Below are 24,299 nucleotides of genomic sequence, written 5' to 3' on the forward strand. Positions count from 1 at the left end.
ATACGTTTCAAAGGCTTTTATCGACAATTACATGACATTTATGCAAAGAGTCAGTATTTGCAGTGTTGGCCCTTCTTTTTCAGGACCTCTGCAATTCTACTGGGCATGCTCTCAATCAACTTCTGGGCCAATTCCTGACTGATAGCAACCCATTCTTTCATAATCACTTCTTGGAGTTTTTCAGAATTAGTGGGTTTTTGTTTGTCCACCCGCCTCTTGAGGATTGACCACAAGTTCTCAATGGGATTAAGATCTGGGGAGTTTCCAGGCCATGGACCCAAAATGTCAACGTTTTGGTCCCCGAGCCACTTAGTTATCACTTTTGCCTTATGGCACGGTGCTCCATCGTGCTGGAAAATGCATTGTTCTTCACCAAACTGTTGTTGGATTGTTGGAAGAAGTTGCTGTTGGAGGGTGTTTTGGTACCATTCTTTATTCATGGCTGTGTTTTTGGGCAAAATTGTGAGTGAGCCCACTCCCTTCGGATGAGAAGCAACCCCACACATGAATGGTCTCAGGATGCTTTACTGTTGGCATGACACAGGACTGATGGTAGCGCTCACCTTTTCTTCTCCGGACAAGCCTTTTTCCAGATGCCCCAAACAATCGGAAAGAGGCTTCATCGGAGAATATGACTTTGCCCCAGTCCTCAGCAGTCCAATCCCCATACTTTCTGCAGAAGATCAATCTGTCCCTGATGTTTTTTCTGGAGAGAAGTGGCTTCTTTGCTGCCCTTCTTGACACCAGGCCATCTTCCAAAAGTCTTCGCCTCACTGTGCGTGCAGATGCGCTCACACCTGCCTGCTGCCATTCCTGAGCAAGCTCTGCACTGGTGGCACTCCGATCCCGCAGCTGAATCCTCTTTAGGAGACGATCCTGGCGCTTGCTGGACTTTCTTGGACGCCCTGAAGCTTTCTTAACAAGAATTGAACCTCTTTCCTTGAAGTTCTTGATGATCCTATAAATTGTTGATTGAGGTGCAATCTTAGTAGCCACAATATCCTTGCCTGTGAAGCCATTTTTATGCAACGCAATGATGGCTGCACACGTTTCTTTGCAGGTCATCATGGTTAACAATGGAAGAACAATGATTTCAAGCATCACCCTCCTTTTAACATGTCAAGTCTGCCATTTTAACCCAATCAGCCTGACATAATGATCTCCAGCCTTGTGCTCGTCAACATTCTCACCTGAGTTAACAAGACGATTACTGAAATGATCTCAGCAGGTCCTTTAATGACAGCAATGAAATGCAGTGGAAAGTTATTTTTGGGATTAAGTTAATTTTCATGGCAAAGAAGGACTATGCAATTCATCTGATCACTCTTCATAACATTCTGGAGTATATGCAAATTGCTATTATAAAAACTTAAGCAGCAACTTTTCCAATTTCCAATATTTATGTAATTCTCAAAACTTTTGGCCACGACTGTATACTCCAGGGAATGCTGTCATTGGCTTTGCCCAAGAGCCAGAAAGAGCATGCATACTCTAAAGCGCCATTCACACATCCGCAATTCCGTTCCACATTTTGCGGAATGGAATTGCGGACCCATTCATTTCGATCTGCGGACCGGATCCGGAATTGCGGACCTGCACTTCCGGGTCCGCAATTCCGATCCCGAAAAAAAATAGAACATATCGTATTCTTGAACGCAATAGCGGACAAGAATAGGCATATTCTATTAGTGCCGGCGATGTGCGGTCCGCAAAATGTGGAACGAGCATTGCCGATTTCCGTGTTTCCATGGATCCGCAAAACACACACGGATGTGTGAATGGACCCTAAGGGAGTGTGCAACAGAAGGACGGATGCAGGGAGAGCCACGAGTGGCCTGAAGCATTTAACAGCAGATGGGGTGAGTATTCGTTGTCCTCGCCAGGAGAGGGGAGATACCAGTGGACACAGACCACCGACATTACGGTTGAATACAGAGCTGAACCCGGACATAAGCTCCCCTTCACTCATTTACCATGTCTGAGTGAAGCATCGGAGCATTTCTTGCTTCGATGCTCCCTCTTGCCCTGTGCTGCATCGTGCAGGACAAGAGCCTTTTCTTTACTACCGGTGACGTACCGGGCTTCAGAGAGGTTTGCAAACAGCTCTTGTCCTGCGCGATGAAATGCTCAGAGGCTCCATTCATATATGGTAAATAAGTGAGGGGGAGCTTATTTCTGGGTTCAGCTCTGAACCCGGATAACCCCTTTAACTGATGATCCTCTGGTTAGGTGATCAGTATCTGATCAGTGGGGGTCTGACTCCCTGGACCCCCACCAATCAGCTGTTTGAGATGGCACGCGCTTGCAGTAGTGCCACGGCCTCCTTGCAGCTCACCAAGCACAGCGCCGTACACTGTATAGCGCCTGCGCTTAGTATTGCAGCTCAGCCCTATTCACTTAGATGGGTACCTACCGATGAACATGACGTCACATGGCCTAGGCAAGGCTGCAAGAAGGCAGTGGTACTATCAAACAGTTGATCAAATAATGATGACCTATCCAGAGGAAACGCATTTAAGGCCTCTTTCACATAAATGATACGGATTGGCTCCGGGTGCGTTCAGTAAAACTCGCACCATTTTGCAAGCAAGTTCAGTCAGTTTTGTCTGCGATTGCGTTCAGTTGTTCAGTTTTTTCTGCGTGGATGCAATGAGTTTTGATGCATTTTTCACGCGCGTGATAAAAAACGGAAGGTTTACAAACAACATCTCTTAGCAATCTGCACTTGCTTGCGGATGCAATGCGTTTTTCACTAAAGCCCCATTCACTTCTATGGAGCCAGGGCTGCATGAAAAATGCAGAATATAGAACATGCTGCGATTTTCAAGCAACGCAGAACTGATGTGTGAAAAACAACGCTCATATACACAGACCCAATGAAATGAATGGGTCAGAATTCAGTGCGGGTGCTATGCGTTCAGGTCACGCATTGCCCCCCCCCCGCGGAAAATTCGCTCGTGTGAAAGGGGCCTAACCCAACAGACACTGAAATCACTCCTGTTGAGCTCAATACTAAACACAGATGTGGCCTCTTGGTGGAGGCTGTCCTGTGCTTACTGTGCTTACAATTTTGCAAAATATGTTTAAGCCCGACAGTTTAAGCGCAGTTTTGTGCGGTTTAAAAATAGTGTCTTGTTTTAGACTTATGTTTTTAGAATTTTGAGTGATTTTTTATTTATTTTTATTCCATGTCACTATCTACGTAAAAAAATAAGTCCAAAAACCCTGCTATTTTCGCAATGGCCTCTAAGCCTAATGAGAGGTTGCCACTTCCTGACCTGTAGAGATCACTTCTCGGCAGTCATCTCAATAACAGGTGGGATTACAATGACAGGTAACGCCTACAAAATAGATTCTAGTGTGCGTAGGGGTTAAGCGCCTATATGGATGCCACTGACTTCCCAGGGAGTCGCCCAGCCACACAACTACCCCTGCGCTTTGAGTCCCTCTGAGAAAAGCGCATTACAGGTTTGTCATTGTATAGATAAAAGAATCCGCCATTCACAGTAGGTGAAGTCACAGCTCACCTTCTCCCCCTCCCTGCTCAGTGACCCTGCACAAGTAGAGCATGTCTAGAAACCTCTCCCATAGATGTCAATGAACTATTACGGCGGGTTCAGACCTGAGCGTACTGAACGTACGCTCTGTACGCGCGATTGTACGGGCGTTTACAATCGCGCGTCGGACAGAAGCGAACGCCCATTGTCGCGCGTTCCCGGAAGTCTATGTACGGGAACGTGCGACACTACGCCCCAAAGAAGCTCCTGAACTTCTTGGGGCGTCGGGCGTTTTACAGCGCGATCGTACGCGCTGTAAAACGCCCAGGTGAGAACCATGCCGATAGGGAGGCATTGGTTTCTTCTTGTTGAGCATTTTACAGCGCATATGAAGGCGCTGTAAAACACTCAGGTCTGAACCGGCTATTAATGTCCGTTGTGACTATGGCCATGTGGCTACTGTAAAACATATCTCTAAATGCTGTTTACAGCAGCTCTGGCAAGATGGCCGCTTGTGTTGTTAAAGTAGAATAAAGAAATCTACAATCAGATAGGTGATATAGAAATATAGCTGATACAGTCCTTTTAAAGATATGCCATCATCATCTATAATAAAAGTCTGCTCCTATAAGCCACTTATGGTCATATTTAAAGGGGTTGTTGTCCCATTATAGCAACTTATCCCCTATCCACAGAATAGGTGATGTGTCTAATTGGCAGAGGTCTGACCACTGATGACAGCAGTTTCCTTTAGGGTGGGTTCACATCACGTTTTATGCCTCAATTTGATGTATATGTTACAAAAAAAAAAGGATACAAGAAACTCAACACACCACTTTCTTGTATCCTGCACAGTCTGGTAAAAAAAAAAAAGTAGACTTTTTTTTTTTACAATGGAACTCTATGGTGAACGGATGCCACTGTATGGCACCAGTCTGAGGTATCCATTTAACGTATACGTTTTTTGTATACATTAAAAGGATGGGAAAAACATAATGTGAACCCACCCTTAGGAACAATGCAGCTTTTGCAGAAGCACAAAATACACAAACTGCCCCATCTTATTGTGTTATCTGAAATACAACAGGACATTTGCAGTGAGCCCCTAAGGAGCTGGTACAGTGGTAGTGGCCCTGATGAAGTGTTGTGTCACAGTGTACTCCCTCAGGCCATTTCCCCCTGGGGATCAGTGCAGTGGAATTGTTGTTTCAAGAATGAGGCCAGAAGTAAGAGTATAACAGTGTCTTTTTACTAAATGGAGCATACAATTTTTGGTACATTCAATAGCAGCAGATTCCAAGTGCAATTTATGGCCCCAGTAAGGAAATATTGAGGCAGGTCAGATGGCTGCAACTCAGCACTTGTGGGTATAGGTTGTCTACTATCAGGTCTAGACTTTAGCTTTAACTGGCCTAGTGGTAGTTTTGGGTGATAGGTGTCTTAGCCGTAGTCCCTCACCTTCAGCTGTTCACTCTGCTGTCTTGTCTCTCATGTATTTGCTTGAGGCTGGTTTAGTCAGTTCTCTCTGGAGCAAGAGTTCTGCAGTGTGAATCCTCTGCTCTCTGTGTCTGCACAGGAGCTCCCCCTCCTGGCAGGTAGCAGGACTAGCCCACTCCGCCCTGTTCCTGCTAACCATTTGCCAACCATATCTCTTACTGGTACTTACTCCCAAAACATAACATTGCAATACAATACATACCTATATACAATAAAAAAAACAATTGTAGATATCCCAAGGTCTGGGGTACTGCACGTTGAAGTTGAAACTTTCTTTTCCAAAAGGGAGTTCAGTATAGCACTAAAAGCTTTTCTCTTGTGCATACCCTCTGCAGAGTGGTAAGTGAACAGGACTTCTCTGGGGCCTCTAATTTGTAACTGGGAGTTCCAGGTCCTAAAGGTGCACAAAATGTCCTCCTTATTATTGTAGTCCACATATAACACATTGACTTGTCTCAATCTGATTAGTTTTTTCTCCTTTCCAGCCTCTTTAATTATAGGACAGTATGCCTGTTAAGCCTAAAGGCTTCCGTAGTTTAATTTCAAGTATAGGACCCCATTTGGGAATACTTAAGGGCAAAATAGAAACTTCCAGTAGATATTAATTTATCTAAAAGTATTATATAACCATAGTGGCCGCATTCCTGTGGCTCCTGGCTCCCCAACCCCAGGACAAACAAGTGTCCAAGATTAATTGAAATAGTCCTGGAGTCCTAGCGCAGTACCCCGGAGCAAGATGGTATCTGCAAATTGTTAATTTTTTTATGTTATGTAATGTAATGTTATGTCTTGCTATGTATTGCACCCAGCATAACCAGGTATGGATAGTATAGCCAAGGTTAACGATCCTTGCTTAGCCCTTGTAGGAGGTTAGGTGTGGACTGGTTCCACCCCTAGCTGTAGTTAGTGACAGAGGGTACTGTGACTTGTGTTCACTTGTGCTCCCTCTTAGGTTTCTTACATGTGTGCGTTAGGCAGGCTGTTCCGGATGTTACCACATGCCTGTCAGCCTCATTAAAAGGGTTGTCCTGGTTCAGAGCTGAACCCGAACACAACCGATCTGCACTCATTCACCATGAATGAGTGGAGCATTGGAGCTTTTCACGCTCCAATGCTCCCCCTTCTCCTGCGCTGACTCACGTTGGCCAAGGGAATTTTCTCGAGATCCATTTTTACAAGCTAGAGCAGCGCTAAAGCCTGCTCATTATAGCTGGTGATATCACAGGGAAAACTGCTAGGCAGAAGCCTCGGCCTAGCAGTGTCCAAATGTAAACAAACAGCCCTTGACCTGCGCAATTCAACGCAGGGCAAGGGGGGAGCATCAGAACATGAAATGCTCTGATGCTCCACTCATTCATGGTGAATGCGTGGAGATCGGGGTTGAGTGCAGATTGGACAACTCCTTTAACTATAATGAGATCTGGTGTACATCTGACTACTACATGGCAAATATGATGGGATTTGGCCGGGCAAAAGCCATCGCGTGAAGTGGTTTTCCGGGTGTTGGGTACATGTGTAGAAACCCTAGATGTGCCCGATTGCTCCACTTGTCAGGCAGATATTTGGCGCAGACACATTAGTAAACGCCATCTTTAGGATTAGTAAAACTGGGCTGATATTTTTTAACGAGATGAAAATGTTATGGACTATTGATACAACTTATATTTTTGCTCATCCAATATATACTAAAAAGGAGAAAAGAGATGGCAGACCTGCAGCATACTGACATCTTATGACAGAACGTATTCATTGGAGCAGAGGAGGGAAGGACGTTTCAGTCACTTTGATCGCTTTGAGTCCTCATAGTAAATCCCATCATACACTAGTAACTTGTTGCCAGATGGATTTTGACCACTTATTGCCCTCAGTCACCCTTTGCACATGACACAAAAGACTGTACTAGACGCTTGTGCTAACTCACTGTGTTGCGTCCTATCAATGGCGTTCTCATGGAGAAGGACAGCTTTCACGGACCTAGTGTGAAAGACAAGTTGTTTAGAAAACTGATCCGATCGCCTGGTTAGCTACCTAGGCTTTACAGGAACTGCATGGCCCTATATTGTACCTCTGACACACATGATATAAAAAAAAACATTGGGCAAATGGATTTCAATTATATGTAAAAGTTTAGAACTTTTTATAGAGCCCGATGCAGGACCAATCGACGATATAAGTCGATAGGCACTCATTTCAAGGACCTTATGCATAGGCCCATTCAAACTGCATGCGGGACAAACAATCGTTAGTACGATCGTTTGCCCCCATAGAGTTTGCTTAATGTTGGCAGCACATCCCGTGTGTCCAGAATGGCGCGTGCACATAACATCTTCATCCCGACGATTAAAGATGTTGTGCGGTCAAGCGCTGTCAATCTAAAGGCAGGGTACATGATGAAAAGCAGAGGGACGTCACTATGGAGTACCAGGGGCGATGTTGAAACCGCATAATCCCGTCTCCTGGTTTTCAAATAGTTCATGTGCATAATTTTTTAAGTTAATTTTTCTCCTCAACGATACCAGCAACAGACATAAGACATCAGCATCATCAACCCTACCAGGCTATATCCGGGTGACAGAGACGTTTTAAGGTTCCTTAACTATCATTGTCCCGAGTAAAAACAATGTAGTATGGACTGGCGTATTGATCTTGCCAACTCTGATTGCAGTACATATTTACAACGTACACAACCCCGGTATTTAGAGCACCTCCTCTTACCTTTGTGCCGTCAGTTGTGACTGTCAAGGTCTAACATGGCGGTAGACTGTGGCGCCCTCAAGCATCTGGGCTAGTCAGCATCTTCCTTATATCTGTATATATGTGGGCTGCCCATAGGTATACTGCTTCATAGAGATAACTACAAAACTGGGCAGGGAAGATGCGTTGCAGTACATGTGGTTTCCTGAGCACATATTTATGCCTCACGACTTCCTGTCACATCTTCTGCTCAACAGAGGCAAGAAACCAAACAAGAGTGCGAGGTTCTGACGACGAAATAACAAGGTATGGACAATTTGTGTGTGCGACGTGCTGATAGTATGAAGAACCCATTAGTAATACTCAACCAAAACCAAAGTGTAGATAAGGGAGGTAGTCAGCAAGGATGCAGCTTCCATTTGTGGTTAAACTGCTAGGTGTGTATTAGAGGCAATGCAGATAGTAATATTATGTATGTTAGCCCAGCGCTCCATGCCTGGGTTGCTGGCCTTACACACAGGGGCGCCGGGCTCCTTCATTCCCTCCTGCTGCTGAGCACTGTGCTGACAAGCGCGGGTAGCTTAACTATTGTATCTGAGCAATCTTGGTTACTAACCAGTCTAGTTCCTAGTGTGAAGGTGTTTGGAAGTTTCTGCTTTTCTGTGTACCAGACCCTGCTTCTTGATTTAACAGATTTTGTTTGATTGCCGCCTGCCTATGACCGTCTTCAACTACGGACTTTGCTTGATCGCTGCCTGCCCTGACTTCCTGACTACGTCTTTTCCCTCGGTGCCTTCATCGGTATTTCTAACCCCCTGGTCATCTGCCACTGACCTAGGGACTGCTCTGGAATGGTACCTGGTAACTACCCTAAGGCCCCAAGCCTATCCTCACCATCAGAGGCTCTATTGAAAACCAGGTAGTTACTTAGTCACACCCCTCCAGGGCATAGCCGGTCAGTGCCACAGTGGGTCCACACCCACTTACATAACAATGTATGACCTGTATGTGTTTGGTCTTTCACTTCCCTTTCCTATCCAAATGGTTATAGATGGACGCCATTGACTTATAATGGTTTTCGTTAGGGCTCCATCAGGGGAGTCATCATTTTGACAGCAAAAACAGAGCTCCATGCTGTGGTATTCTTGTCATGAAAAGTGGCAGATACCATGACAGATCTTTTGACAGAGGATCTGAAAATATATGTGAACAGTGTCTAAAGCACCTATTCGACTGCAAAATAATAAGGCAAATTATCAAGATTTGGCTCGTATAATTGAGCAGTCGATCAGCCGTTTATTGGCTGATGGACATCCTTCATCGGGATGAAAGATGACCCACTATCGGTTGCACGTCTCCCTGTGTAAGCGAGGACATGCTGCCAATAATGAATAGAACAGAACAAGTGCAGCACACCAGACCTGCAGGGTATAGCGAAGCGAGGTCACGGTTATAGGCAATCGAGGGTTGCTCACTGTATTGGAGAACCCTGGGTAGGCATGCGGCAGTGAAGGAGAGGTAGACACAGTTCCTCTGGGGCACACTCTGTATATAGGGACCAGGCCTGATGGTGGATGAGGTGCCCTGGATGTTACAGGTATTTTTAGTGCCTGGGGCAAGGTCCCTGTTGGATTCGTGACGCCAGTGCCTGTAACGGTGGCACACCGATTTATAGGAGGAATAACTGAGTACTCAGTGGATAAACCAAACGTTGCTTTACTTGGTGAACACAGTCCAACTTTGTACATACAGTTACAGTTGATAGTGATGATAATGCAGTCCCTTGAACAATACTTCACAAGCAGGTAGACTTTAAATAGTGGCAGGAATTAATCATGCAAGATACTTGGAGGGCACAACGGTTGATGCTTTACAGTACAATGCTGCTCTATTCCCTTCAGCTATTCTAGCTGGCTGGATCCCAAGGCCCGGATGCCTAAATGCTGGCTTTAATCCTTGGTATATAAATCCTTTCTCCAGTATTGGCGCTTGCTTTACTTTATAGAACCTCTGCCCATCAGGGTACTTATCTGACCTGGTATTGTCCTTACTCGGCTTGAGGGTAACTGCAGGTTTCTCCTAGGAGGTGCTGTCCTGCAACTGGGGTGTCTCTACTGAGCTAATCCTAGCCTCAGGAGCTTCAGGTGGACGAAGTAACTCCTCTAGTCCCCTGGAATGAACTACCACACCCCTGTCTGGGCCTTCCTATATATATCTAGGGCTCTCTAGCTCCCTCTAACGTCTGGGAGGCTAAACTACACCCTAACAGGCCTGACACCCAGCTAACACAGGGAAATGCATACACATAACATTACAGGTAATAAAAACACATTAACCCCTTTTGTGCAGTGCCCACCTTTACCTAGTGGGACACTACATACCACCACGCTATAACGTTGCCCGTCCTCGGCGCAACATGGAGGGGCCCCGCCTGGCTGGATACTGCAGCCTGAAAGACAAAATGAGAACCGGCATACATGGCAAATATCACATCAACAATACAAACATTAAACTGAAGGAATGGTGAAAAGGGGCGTCGTTCTCTTCTCTCAGGATAATGGAAGGGAACAGGGGCGCTGACCTGGTGCAGCGTATCAATAAACCAGGATAGTCCATAAATGCAAATTGTCCATAATATAACAGTAGAACAATATAAAACGATGTAAAGTTCTTGGAGGCTCAAGGAACAAATATGAGTCCGTACCCAGGCTTGCAACAGAGTTAAACAGGGGTTTCCCGTGAGGGGCTACCATGAGCTCACCGCCTCTGGAACTTCTTCAGGAACTCTCTGAGGTAAGGTCTCCTGAGACGGGAGACCAACAGGAACAGGAGCAGGAACCAGCAAATTCAACCAAGGCGTGAGGGCCCAGTGGAGTGGCTCTTTATCGTGGATCAAGTTCTCCACAGCCTGCATAGGGTCCATAGGTGGAGCCGGCAATTCCTCCTCAGAAGGCTCAGGCTCCATCTCCTCCGCCGCTGGTTCTCCTTCGATACAGGGTTTGAGGCGGTTCCTGTGAACAACTTGGGGACCTTTTCCTTCTCTGGAGACCTGGTAAATGTGGGCTGCAGCATTAGGTATGGCAGTAACAAGGTAGGGAATCCTTTCCCATTTGCTGTCCAACTTGCTGGTCCGGTGGTTGTTTTTCAACCAAACCTTGTCTCCAAGAGCCAGGGGTCCCGCATGGGCAGTCTGGTCGTAGTCTTTTTGCTGGCGTTCCCGGACATTCTCCATGCGTTCTTGCACAATCTCCTTGGCATTAAGAAGACGCCTCTGGTGCTCCACTACCCAATCAGTCCTGGGCAGTGGGTTGATCACATCCGGCACTTGTACCCCCAGGGAGTGATCCGCAGGTAATCTCCCTTGTCGCCCAAACATCAGATAGAACGGGGTGTAACCGGTGGAACAATGGATGGTGTTGTTATAAGTGTACATCAGTTGTGGCAACAGAGTAGGCCAATCACCCCTGGTATCAGGGGGTACTGCTCTCAGCATTTCAATGAGAGTCTTATTCATCTTTTCACAGAGTCCGTTACCTTGCGGATGATAGGCGGTGGTCCGGACTTTCTGGCAGTTGTGCAGCAGGCACATCTCATGGAACAGCTGTGACTCAAACGCAGACCCTTGATCGGTGAGGATCCTTTCTGGACAGCCGTAGGGCAGAAGGAAATGTTTCCAGAACGCCTCCGCTGTAGTCTTGGCTGTCAGGTCTTTCACAGGCACTGCTACGACAAACTAGGTGAAGTGATCAATTATAGTCATGGCATATGTATACCCAGAGCGACTCGGCTCCAACTTCACATGATCAATCGCGACAAGTTCTAAAGGAGCTGTACTTACAATAGGATGGAGAGGCGCCCTCTGGTCATGGCGTTCAGTCTGCCCCACAGCACAGGCAGTGCATTCTCGGCACCATTTCTCGATATCCTCTCTCATCCCAATCCAATAGAATCTTCTCCGTATAGTGGCCTCAGTCTTTTGCACACCGAAGTGTCCGGACTGGTTGTGGTACATGTCCAGTACCAGGCTGGCATCTCGACGTGGCAGGAGAATCTGGTAGACTCTATCACAGGACACTGGATCCAGACTCCTTCTGAGCAACAGGCCTCTTTGAAGGAATAGTTGGTGGCGATGTCTCCACAGTCTTAGTAGTTCTGGGTCTGCACTCTTCCTGCGGATCCTCTCAGGGATTTTCCCACTGGTAAGGAAGTCGAGCAGTTCACCGAGGACTCTACTTTCGGACTGGAGCTTAATCCATCTTTCTTGATCGCCTCTGGACTCAGGATCATCTGATGAGGGAGGATCAGCAGCAGGGAGATTTTCAGTACGGATATTATCCTGCTGGGCAAATTTTCTGTAGAACGCGGGCATTTCCACTTCTTCCCAGGCATCTTTTAACTCATCTGGGGCCTCTGTAGTGGGGAGCCGCGACAGGGCATCAGCATTATCATTGGAGCGGCCTGCCCGGTACTTCACAGAAAAGTCATAGTTGGCAAGGCGGGAGGCCCATCTTTGCTCCAGTGCCCCTAACTTGGCCGTGTTCAGATGCGCCAGGGGATTATTGTCCGTGAAGGCAACAAACGGTGTGGCAGCGAGATAGTCTTTGAACTTTTCAGTCACAGCCCACACTAAGGCAAGAAACTCCAGCTTGAAAGAACTGTAATTCTGGTCATTCTTTTCGGCTCCCTTCAGGGATCTGCTGGCGTAGGCAATTACCCTTTCCTTGTTGTCTTGCACTTGAGCCAACACGGCCCCCAGGCCTCTTTTACTGGCATCCGTGTAGAGGAGGAACGGCTTCTGATAATCTGGGTAACCCAGAACAGGGGGTTCAGTCAACTTCTTCTTTAGGATTTGAAAGGCAATTTCTCGTTCTTGGTTCCATTCAACAGGAATAGGGGTTTTCGGGCTCTTCTTTGGATGCCCCCTCAACAGTTCCTGGATGGGATCCCCAATTTGTGCGAAGTGCGGGATGAAATGCCTGTAGTACCCTGCAAAACTGAGGAAGCTTCTCACCTCTTTCACGGTCGTTGGAGTAGGCCAGTTGCGGACAGCAGCAAGTTTATCAGGATCAGGCTGTATTCCGTCGGCACTGACAACGTGCCCAAGGTATTTGACCGCTGGTTTCAGCAGGTGGCACTTGGATGGTTTCATCTTGAGGCCATATTTAGCAAGAACTTGAAACACCTCACCCAGGTGCTTTAAATGGTCCTCATACGTCTTGGAATATACAATGACGTCATCCAGATATAAGAGTACAGTCTCAAAATTCCTATGGCCTAAACAACGTTCCATCAGCCTCTGGAACGTTCCTGAAGCGTTACACAGTCCAAACGGCATATAATTAAATTCAAACAGGCCCATAGGTGTAGTGAAAGCAGTCTTTTCTCGATCTTCTGGGGCCATGGGTATTTGCCAGTATCCACTGGTTAAGTCCAAGGTAGAGAAATAGGCTGATGACCCCAGAGCAGTCAAGGACTCTTCAATGCGTGGCAATGGATATGCATCTTTGTGGGTGATTTGATTAATTTTTCTGTAATCCACGCAGAACCTTATGCTGCCATCCTTTTTCCGGACAAGAACTAAGGGCGCAGCCCAGGGACTATGGCTGTCCCGGATTATATTAGAGTCTTTCATCTCTTTTATCATCTCTTTCACAGACTGATAGGTAGTAGGTGGTATGGGTCTGTGCCTCTCCTTAATAGGAGGATGAGAGCCAGTGGGTATGGTGTGTTTGATTACACTGACCTCTCCGTAGTCCGTGGAGTGCTTGCTGAAAGCCTGGTGGTGCTCCTTCACCAGCCTCAGGACTCCCTCTATTTGCTCTTTTGGGGTGGATTCGTTCCCCACATGTAGTTCTTCCCACCAGGATGTCGTAGGGGTGCTGCTGCTCTGTGTGGTCTGGAACGCCTCCGTGGCAGGCAGACGGATTACATCCTGGAAAGACACCTGGAAAAGCTGAGCAACGGGGCAATGTTTAAGGAGAGTAACGGGATGATCACCAAAATTAATTAAGCGGACAGGCACTTTACCTTGAGACACAGTCACCATGCTCTTGGCTGTCCGTACGAAGGGATGATTTTCAAAGGGAATAGGTTCCACTAGGGCTTGATAGTCCTGGCCCTAGATCCCTAACACCGCACGGCACCACAGGATGATCTGGGAGTTTGGAGGCAAAATTACCTGTCGGTTATCCCGGATCCGGACAGTGCAAATTTCTCCTTTCTTATTGGCAAACTTTTGTTGAGCACACAGCACACTAATAGTCTTTTGGATAACTCTTCTGGAAGCAGGTGAGGCTGAAGATATAGTTTGATTCAGTGCGTCAAGCACTTCAGAGTAACAATTTTTCAGAACGTTAGTCCCTAAGATCACAGGGTGTCCTCCTTTATCTCCTGCTTGTACCACAATCACGCCTTGCTGTGGCAGGGTGGCTTCTCCCACTTGAAGGGTAGGTTCCCAATACCCATGCACTTTCACTGGCTTACCGTTGCTGGCAATGATATCTAGCCAGGACTCTGGTGGCTGGGTGAGAAGACTTGGATCCCAGAACTTGTCAAAAGCAGGCCGTTGAATGGTGGTGACCTGTGACCCATTGTCCAAGAGGGCTTCAAAGGGTATCCCGTTGATGCATATATTAATTTTTGGACGGGATCCTACATACTTAGGCATCCAGCTTGGATCCTTTGGACCTACTGTTCTACCTCCCGAGGGGCGGTCCTCTGCCTCAGGGGTTGCCCGTTTAACTGCCAGCACATTGATTCAGTATGTCCATATTTCTTGCAGTGGTGGCAGACAGGCCATCAGGCTCTTTTGGATATACGTCTCCATATGCAGGTGGGAGCCTTGGAGGAAAAGGACCTTCATCTTCTAGTAACAATGGTCTCTCCCATTCCTCTATCTTTTTGCACACCTTCTCTAGGCTTAGAGTAAGATGGTTCACTTGCTCCATGAGGGCTGCCACTACGTCTGTGACTGGAGCTTGGGTGGCCTGACTGACCCCTGCAGACCCCACATTCACAGTCTTGGGCTGACAAGCCTGGGGTTCATAGGAGGCTGCTGGCCCTGGAGCAGGGTTCTGGCCCAATATACTGATGGCCAATTCTTTAAAGTCCAGAAATGCACAGTGGGGGTGTTGAGCTGACAACATGCGTAGCTGGCCCTTTAAATGCTCATTACTTACGCCTGCAATAAATTGCTCTCTAAGAGTCTGGTCCTGGTCCTCAGCTTCTTTAGGATCCACTTGGACTACAGCTCTCAGTGTCTCTTGTAAGGACAGGGCAAAATCACGGAGCGACTCTCCAGGTTTCTGCTTTCTGCTGAAGAAACGCATTTTAACTTCTGACACCGTTCTGGCCTCAAATGTGGTGCCCAAGCGATCAAAGATCTGTTCCAGGCTACTTTTCTCAGAGCGGGGCCACGACATGACTTCCCTGCGGGCGGCCCCTTCCAACTGAGCTAGGAGGATCTCCATTTGCTGTTCAGCAGCTATGGGGTAAAGCCGGAACAAGGCCAATATCTGCTCCCTAAAGTCCTTTAACTTGTGAGCTTCCCCGGAATAACGTGGGAACCAGGGGGCCCCAAAATAGTACGGCATAGTTAGCGGCATCAGGCTTGGCGGTGCCGCGGCGGCAGGGGCCCTAGGGTCGGCTGGGGATACTTCAGGAGACACGGCTGGGGCCACCTGTCCGATTTCCTCAGGGGTGGACATGATGCTGCTAGGTGGGTATGGCCCTTTAAATGTAGTGGAGCGGACCGGAGTGGCAATGGTAATAACCCTTTTTTTTTTCACAGGAAAGTCTTTTATCACTAACGGGAGTCCCTCCGGTGCCCTGGGGTCGGGAACGTTCCGGTAAGGTAAATAGAAGAGCCGACAACAGTTCTACGTTGGTACTCACTCCGGTGGTGCTCGCTCCAAGTCTCGCGAGATGCGTGGCTACGGGCGTCGGACGTCTTGCGTACAGCGTCAGCAGGTGGGCGTGGCCTCTCGTAGCTCCGGGACTCAGGTAGGCGGCACCTTTTCCTCCAGACAGGGCGGCGTTCTTCCTCCTCGCCGGCTGGGTGATGACTCCGCCTGGTTCTTTTCGCGCCAAAGTCCTCTTTTTCGCGCCAAACAGTTCACCGGGCGCACTTGCAATCCACCTCGGGTTTAAGTGGCAAAATGGCTGTCTATTCAGTGACAGCAAGCGGTGGCTTAAACAAGCAGCGCTCAGTCCAGAAAACACTATCTTCACACCGCTAATTATGACAGTTCTTTGGCCCAGCAATTTTGAATAAAACAATAGGGCTTGGTCACTTTAAGGCAATTTTTAGCACACAGTTTTATATCCGCAATGGCGCAGGAATGTTCCGTATATCCTGTTCGTGACGCCAATTTATGCAGCACGCCAGACCTGCAGGGTATAGCGAAGCGAGGTCACGGTTATAGGCAATCGAGGGTTGCTCACTGTATTGGAGAACCCTGGGCAGGCATGCGGCAGTGAAGGAGAGGTAGACACAGTTCCTCTGGGGCACACTCTGTATATAGGGACCAGGCCTGATGGTGGATGAGGTGCCCTGGATGTTACAGGTATTTTTAGTGCCTGGGGCAAGGTCCCTGTTGGATTCGTGACGCCAGTGCCTGTAACGGTGGCACACCGATTTATAGGAGGAATAACTGAGTACTCAGTGGATAAACCAAACGTTGCTTTACTTGGTGAACACAGTCCAACTTTGTACATACAGTTACAGTTGTTTGTGATGATAATGCAGTCCCTTGAACAATACTTCACAAGCAGGTAGACTTTAAATAGTGGCAGGAATTAATCATGCAAGATACTTGGAGGGCACAACGGTTGATGCTTTACAGTGCAATGCTGCTCTATTCCCTTCAGCTATTCTAGCTGGCTGGATCCCAAGGCCCGGATGCCTAAATGCTGGCTTTAATCCTTGGTATATAAATCCTTCCTCCAGTATTGGCGCTTGCTTTACTTTATAGAACCTCTGCCCATCAGGGTACTTATCTGACCTGGTATTGTCCTTACTCGGCTTGAGGGTAACTGCAGGTTTCTCCTAGGAGGTGCTGTCCTGCAACTGGGGTGTCTCTACTGAGCTAATCCTAGCCTCAGGAGCTTCAGGTGGACGAAGTAACTCCTCTAGTCCCCTGGAATGAACTACCACACCCCTGTCTGGGCCTTCCTATATATATCTAGGGCTCTCTAGCTCCCTCTAACGTCTGGGAGGCTAAACTACACCCTGACAGGCCTGACACCCAGCTAACACAGGGAAATGCATACACATAGCATTACAGGTAAAAAAACACATTAACCCCTTTTGTGCAGTGCCCACCTTTACCTAGTGGGACACTACACAAGGACAATCATTCCTCCCGCATTCAGTTTGCGTAGGCCTGTGTTCTCATCCATTAGCGCTCGCACTACTTGAAGATCGGGCAGTATAATACCACCCTAAAGGTGACCATGAACAACTGGAACGGCCAATATGGAGTAAAATGTGAATGGCTGTGTCCAGGGGCGTAGCTAAAACCTCATGGGCCCTGGTGCAAGAGTTCAGCTTGGGGCCCCCCTTCACGCAGTGCTTTGTGGCCAGGGGCAGGGGAGCACATAGCCTTCGTGCTGCCTGAGGCAAAAATTGAAAATGAATATTTTAGACTTTGGATAACCCCATTGAATGTTTGCCATGTGGTTGGTGTGATGCCAGAGCTGCGGTCTAAAAAATCGGAGGTCACGCCCTGCTGCTTCCCTTTTCTCAGAGGCAGAATGCAGCTACACCCCCCTCCTCCCTCTATTCTATTCCTTATTTTACATTAGACTGAAATTGTGATGACTGAGGAGGTTTCAGAACATTCATAGCGAGCTGGCAGGCAGGGAAATTATGGGCTACTGAGATGTGAGAGAGATACTACTGTTCTCTAGTATAGATACAGTACAGACCAAAAGTTTGGACACACCTTCTCATTCAAAGAGTTTTCTTTATTTTCATGACTGTGAAGGCATCAAAACTATGAATTAACACATGTGGAATTATATACATAACAAACAAGTGTGAAACAACTGAAAATATGTCATATTCTAGGTTCTTCAAAGTAGCCACCTTTTGCTTTGATTACTGCTTTGCACACTCTTGGCATTCTCTTGATGAGCTTCAAGAGGTAGTCCCCTGGAATGGTCTTCCAACAGTCTTAAAGGAGTTCCCAGAGATGCTTAGCACTTGTTGGCCCTTTTGCCTTCACTCTGCGGTCCAGCTCACCCCAAACCATCTCGATTGGGTTCAGGTCCGGTGACTGTGGAGGCCAGGTCATCTGGCGCAGCACCCCATCACTCTCCTTCATGGTCAAATAGCCCTTACTTTCAAAGTTTTCCCAATTTTTTGGCTGACTGACTGACCTTCATTTCTTAAAGTAATGATGGCCACTCGTTTTTCTTTACTTAGCTGCTTTTTTCTTGCCATAATACAAATTCTAACAGTCTATTCAGTAGGACTATCAGCTGTGTATCCACATGACTTCTCCTCAACGCAACTGATGGTCCCAACCCCATTTATAAGGCAAGAAATCCCACTTATTAAACCTGACAGGGCACACCTGTGAAGTGAAAACCATTTCAGGGGACTACCCCTTGAAGCCCATCAAGAGAATGCCAAGAGTGTGCAAAGCAGTAATCAAAGCAAAAGGGGGCTACTTTGAAGAACCTAGAATATGACATATTTTCAGTTGTTTCACACTTGTTTGTTATGTATATAATTCCACATGTGTTAATTCATAGTTTTGATGCCTTCAGTGTGAATCTACAATTTTCATAGTCATGAAAATAAAGAAAACTCTTTGAATGAGAAGGTGTGTCCAAACTTTTGGTCTGTACTGTATATTTCAGAATTGGATATAGTCGTGTAGTCTGCTGATTTATGAGCAAGTAAAAGGGATAGCTATGGGTGGGTGCAGAGGCGTATACCCAAATAGCTAAACCATTTATAGCTCACCAACACACAAGTGAATATTAGGGCTTGTTCACACATTCTGCATCTACATCCTGGCCCAATCTACTAACATTCTGTCATTTAATGAGTATTTTACACCTTTTCCACATGCAGTGAAAAGAAACCAAACGCATTTCAGTATGCCCCTAAAAAAGTCATCCTAAAGTAGAATCGGCATGTTTATATATTTTGCAAATTCCGCCCAAACAAGCAGTGGAAAAACCCCACTGAATTTGGATCCGTCAGCTCACGATTTCCACTGCAGATCGGATTTGCAACCATGATAGTTTGCAATATTGTCACTGGCAATCCCAGTGTAAACTCAAATGACTGGTAAAATACAATACAAGGCAATGATCTCCAGCTGTACAGTCGATCAGTGAGTTCTAGATGTATGATGTACTAAACTTTATTCCTTATTATGCTACTCACCTCAGGCGGCTGCTACGTGGCTCCATCATTTTCATATTGTCTTCTATAGAAGGCCAGATGTTTTATAGATCGTTTACATCTTTCTCTTTCATTCAGTATAGGATTTCTACCTCCACAAGATATTTTTGACCAAATCTGTTTTGGGGTATTTTCACACACAACCTTTTTTTATTTTTTTTATTTTTTGGGGGGGGGGGGGGGGGGGCACCACTGTAGTTTTTCATGCAGTCTTTTCAGCCAAAGCCAGAAATGGATCCAGCAGGGAGAAGTATAAGGCTAGTGCTTTCAGACCCGGCAGGCTGTTCCGGCAGGGAACAGCCTACCAGATCTCACTGCGTTCCGGCATTTCCGGAAGCTATGTGTTGCTATCTGGCCCCATTAACTATAATGGAGACCGGCGGAGATCCATCCGCAACCCGGCAAATATGCTGAGAATGGGGCTGATTGGCAACGGGGTAGATTCCGGCAATGCCGGATCCGGACATCTCCAGCAGGCTGCTCCCTTCCAGAACAGCCTGCCGAAGATGTCTAACGCTAGTGTGAAACTAACCTAAGGCTACTTTCACACTAGCGTTTTTGCTGGATCCGGCAGGGTTCAGCAAAAACGCTTCCGTTACTGATAATACAACCATCTGCATCCATTATGAACGGATCCGGTTGTATTATCTTTAACATAGCCAAGACGGATCCGTCATGAACACCATGGGGGACAGATCCGTCCCCATTGACTTGCATTGTGGGTCATGACCGATCCGTCTTGCTCCGCATCCCAGGACGGAAAGCAAAGCACAGCATGCTGCGGTTTGCTCTCCGGTATAAGAATAGAATGCATTTTGGAGCGCTCCGTTACGTTTTGTCCCCACTGACAATGAATGGGAACAAAACTAAAGCAAAATATTATTGCTAGTGTGAAAGTAGCCTAAGGCCTTTCTTTTATATTTCCAGTTTCTTTTTAATCCTCTTCTGGATTTGGCTCAAAAAGTGCATCAAAAACTGCAGCAACATTTTTTCAAAAAATAATAACACTCAGAGAAGAGAATGAAGCGGCCCAATAGGACCACTGTTTTATTATACTTTCTCTGACATGTGTATGGCAAACATGGGTTTGATTTAGAGGGGTTGTCTGGGATTTTTATACTGATGGCCTGTGCTCAGGATAGGTCATCAGTATGTGGTCAGTGAGGGTTCCCGGCACCTCCGCTGATCACCTGTATGAAGAGACTCACTGGAGCACTGCAGTTTCCTCACCACTCACCAAGCATGACTACGGTAAATTGTATAGCATCTGGTATCGTGCTCAGCCCCATTCACTACTACGGGATTGAACGGCGCCTAGGCTATGTGACTGATCTACGATGATGTCACTGGCTTAGGAAGAGGCCTAAGCACTGACCGGAGCAAAGTAAGACAATATAGCAATACACCGATTGCCACAGTCTCTTGAAACAGCCGAGAGTTGGACCCCCACCCATCAGATATTGACAACCTATCCTGAGGATACTCTATCAATATAAAAGTCCCAGAGAACCCCTTTAATTATTTGCTTTTTATAACATCTACCTTTTTGTCTCTCAAGGGATTGCTGAGAAATGGATGAGACCAATACTGAAACATGGAAAATTGGGGACAAAAGTCGAGGCACAAGGGTCAAATATAATGATCTCCGTAATAATGCTGTGCCCATGAAAGAGAAGCGTAGGTTAAGGTCAGTGGATTATAATACGGTATTCTGTATGAACATGGTGTGATTATATCTCATGGATGTAATGGTGTGCATTAGGCGCATGAATAGGTGGTCCATCATTAAACCTGGCACCAGACCCTCATCAACATACATGAGAGCATATTAGGGTTTGTTCACACATCCAGGATATAGGCGATGAATACTTTTCTTGGCATAAATCTTTACTGCACATATTGCAGTATTGATAATAAAGTGGACTTTGCTCTTAGGCTAGGGCTGCACGGCGATTTTGGGTATGACCAGGGGTGCACCTAGCCTTTCTGCTGCCTGAGGCGAAAACTGAAAGCCCCCCTCCCACCCAAAAAAAATGTCTTAACCTAACCCCTTCGCTTCAGCCCTACTGTTATAGACATACTTGGAAAACATTACATACAGAGCCACATAACATACAGGACAATACAGCGCCACATACCTCTTACATCTCTGATGTAGATGTTCTCTTTCTTCATCTTCTCCATTCAGACCGGACCACCATGATGATTTCTTTCAGCCATCTCTTATCTCTGCAGAGTTTGAAAACTACTGTCATGGCCAAAAGATAGGGTATTTGGTGTTCCCAAATCAAAAGGGATCACTGCCAGGGGGAAACGCTAAGAGAAAACTAAAAATCTTTATTATTTATTATAATAAAACATCTTGCTGGGGTAGGAAGATTACATCAATTAGTGTGATAGCAGCAGAGGTAAACCGCTAGGCGCTATTTTATGCGCTCTCACAAGGGCTAGGTGATTGGGTTCATCACCTCTTATATACTTTTTCCCACTGTTTGTGAGAGTGTGATCCACAAAGATATGATAGCTGCCTGAGCAAACAACTTGTATCGCTCAGGTTGGTGGAGTGCAGGCTCCTGCCAATAAATCCACCACACACTAGCATCCAATTCACAAGGGCTAGAACCGTCATAGGTGTGAACTATAGCCTCTCTGAAGCGCTAACCTAAGCAGCTGTGATATTCATACTGGGGTAATCAGATTACTATCTAGAAATACCTGAAAAAAGGTAGCTGGTTGCATGCTAAATTCCTTATGCTGCAACAGATAGCCTGCGCTTCAGATAGATCCACCTTAAGAGTTGTTAACATTCATTGCTCCCTCTAGGATTTGACGCTCGACGCGTTTCTCTTGTTGCCAAGGCCATCAGGAGCTATTGAGGAGCTAAACTTCTAATGATTGTGATGCTGACTCCGCCACACTGTTCGTGCTGGAGCCTCCGGCGCTTGTGTGGCCGTCGGCGCAACTGAGTTAAATAGAGCAAACTCCGCGCCATTAGGGGTGGAGTGGATCAAAACGGCCCCCAATCGAGATGGAGACAGCGGGCGGGCATGTCTTGCCATGCCTCCCCTCCACCTCATGGGTCCGGTGATATCATTGAGGGACCTGATCACGGTAAGTATGAAGCCCATAGTAAAGGAGCTGACGGACTAACAAGCGCTCGGCGGCTATAACTCCACATTCACTGGGTCTGATTGTCTCCTCCATAAACGCCGTTAGGTGGCATCGCAATGGCAATCAGACCTAAGATAATAATAAATGGAATACACAATGTAAGAAGAAAAATGGTGCAAAGTATAATTATAAGAATTGACGTTGAAAACATATACATTATAGGGGACTAGATGTAAGACCAATTAAGGGCCGAATCTGACGAGAATGCACTGCTGCACTCACTATAATATGTCAATTGCGCCGCCAGTATAAATGTGCCAAAACTGGGACTAAAATAGGTATAAAGTCACAATAAGTCTCCGTTCATTGATGCCAAGCATTAAACAGCAGTGGGCCCACCAGCAGGGGTGATGCCATCGGTGTTTTATTGAAGCAAGAAAAAGGGACTAAAAAAGCAATGCTAGACAAATTACATAAACATTCAGGACACCAAGGTTTGCTTGTTTCAGACATGGCAAATGACGGTGGTCACAGATTGGTCCACCTGATCACATCATCTCAAACATGAGGTGTATGAGATATATTCATTTAAGCCCTCAAAAATAAGGTATATGAGATATTTTCTTTTAAGCCCTTAGGACGTAACATTTGCAATCTGAACGTCCATTGCGCTTCCTTCTGTAGGAGTTTTGTGTCAATATCTCCCCACGTGGTAAATATTTGATTGATTCAATGCCCTGGAAAACAATGGCTTTTATATCAGCAGCATTCCTCCACGTGTCTCGCTATTGGTGTGTCCGTTTTGTTGCAAATGTCATTGAGATGCTCCCCAATCCTCACGTTTGGTCTTGCCCACGTATTTGAGGCCACATAGACATGTGGCCAGGTAAACAACTCCAATAGTCCTGCAGTTTATGAATGTTCTGATGGTAAACAATCTGTTGGTAACAGTGCTAGTGAACGAATTGCCTGTATTGATCGAATTGCACGCTATACAGTTACCTCATCGAAATGTTCCTTTGGCAACAGAATTAAGCCAAGTACGTGGTTGTGGTCTTTGAAAGAAATTGTGGGTTAATCTATCCCTAAGGTTTCACCCATGACTTCCTAATACTATACTGCAGAAATAGATAATCCCCCTGAAAATACTAGTACCACACAGATAGTTCCCCAGTGCCCTAAAAAATAACTGTGCCCAGAAAATAGTGTCCCTAAAACTTATAGTGCCGTAAACATAGTGCCCTCCAAAAATAATTGTGCTAAGCTGATACTGTGCCGGGGTGCCTCCCAAAAGTCCCACAAATAGTAATAATTTTCTGGCACAGTGCACCCCCAGAAGTAATAATGCCCCCATAGTGCTCCTAGTAGTAACAATTCCTCCTATAATGTGTGCCTGTACAAAAATGTCCCTCTAATAATGTGTATCAGTACAAAAAATGTCCCCTTAGAATGTTTGACAGTAAAATAATTCCCCCTTGAAATGTGTGCCAGTACAAAAATGCTCCCTTATAATATGTGGCAATAAATACCCTCTTATGTTTGCCAATACAAAAAAATGCTCCATTATGACGTGTGCCATTACAAAAAAAAAAAACTTTAGTGACCCATGTAGAAGAAATGCCTGCATAGTGGCCACCTTAGAATGTGTGCCAGTACAAATATTCTCCCTTATAATGTGTCCCAGTACAAAAGTGCTTCCTTACAATGTGCGCTAAGTACAAAAAATGCCACATTATGTGCCATGTGCTCCCTTATAACATTTGTCAGTACAAAAGACGACCCCACTTTAGTGCCCCCAGTACAACACATGTCCCCTCAGCGGCCCCCTTATGTGTGCCAGTACAAAAATGCACAAATACTTACCTCCATTCTGCTGTCAGCAATGCACTGCAAGACACAGACCTCTTCTAGTCTGGGCCTTGAGCTCTATGAAGCCCGGCTCAGGCAGCAAGATAATAACACCCGTCTCTGATAGGTTACAGGAACTAGGACTAAAGCCTGTTAGAGGCAATGGTGGGCAAGAAAGACATTGCTTCAGTGCCCTATAACAGCATTCAACTGTGTTGCTGTCCTGAGTACAG

At 46.3% G+C, this 24,299-nt stretch overlaps 2 protein-coding genes across 4 annotated transcripts in view; one reads left to right on the forward strand and one right to left on the reverse strand.

Moving 5' to 3' along the window:
• TMC6 (transmembrane channel like 6) overlaps window positions 1-7,842 on the reverse strand; it is a 56,764-nt gene extending 48,922 nt beyond the window's left edge. The window contains exon 1 of one of the 2 annotated variants that reach the window (XM_040438717.1): window positions 7,710-7,842. The gene's annotated coding sequence lies outside the window, so the exon portion shown is untranslated. The remainder of the gene's footprint in view (window positions 1-7,709) is intronic. The other variant, XM_040438719.1, reaches the window with a different exon arrangement.
• Window positions 7,843-7,847: 5 nt separating this feature from the next.
• Window positions 7,848-24,299, forward strand: part of LOC121005904 (transmembrane channel-like protein 8) — a 32,149-nt gene continuing 15,697 nt past the window's right edge. The window contains exons 1-2 of one of the 2 annotated variants that reach the window (XM_040438720.1): window positions 7,848-7,994; window positions 20,666-20,794. In XM_040438720.1, coding sequence (XP_040294654.1) covers window positions 20,679-20,794 — 116 coding nt within the window. In that variant the 5' untranslated portion in view covers window positions 7,848-7,994; window positions 20,666-20,678. Of the gene's footprint in view, window positions 7,995-8,384; window positions 8,608-20,665; window positions 20,795-24,299 lie in introns of those variants that run through there. The other variant, XM_040438722.1, reaches the window with a different exon arrangement.

The sequence above is a fragment of the Bufo bufo genome, chromosome 6 (genome assembly GCF_905171765.1).
Source record: "Bufo bufo chromosome 6, aBufBuf1.1, whole genome shotgun sequence".
NCBI classification, from domain to species: domain Eukaryota; kingdom Metazoa; phylum Chordata; class Amphibia; order Anura; family Bufonidae; genus Bufo; species Bufo bufo.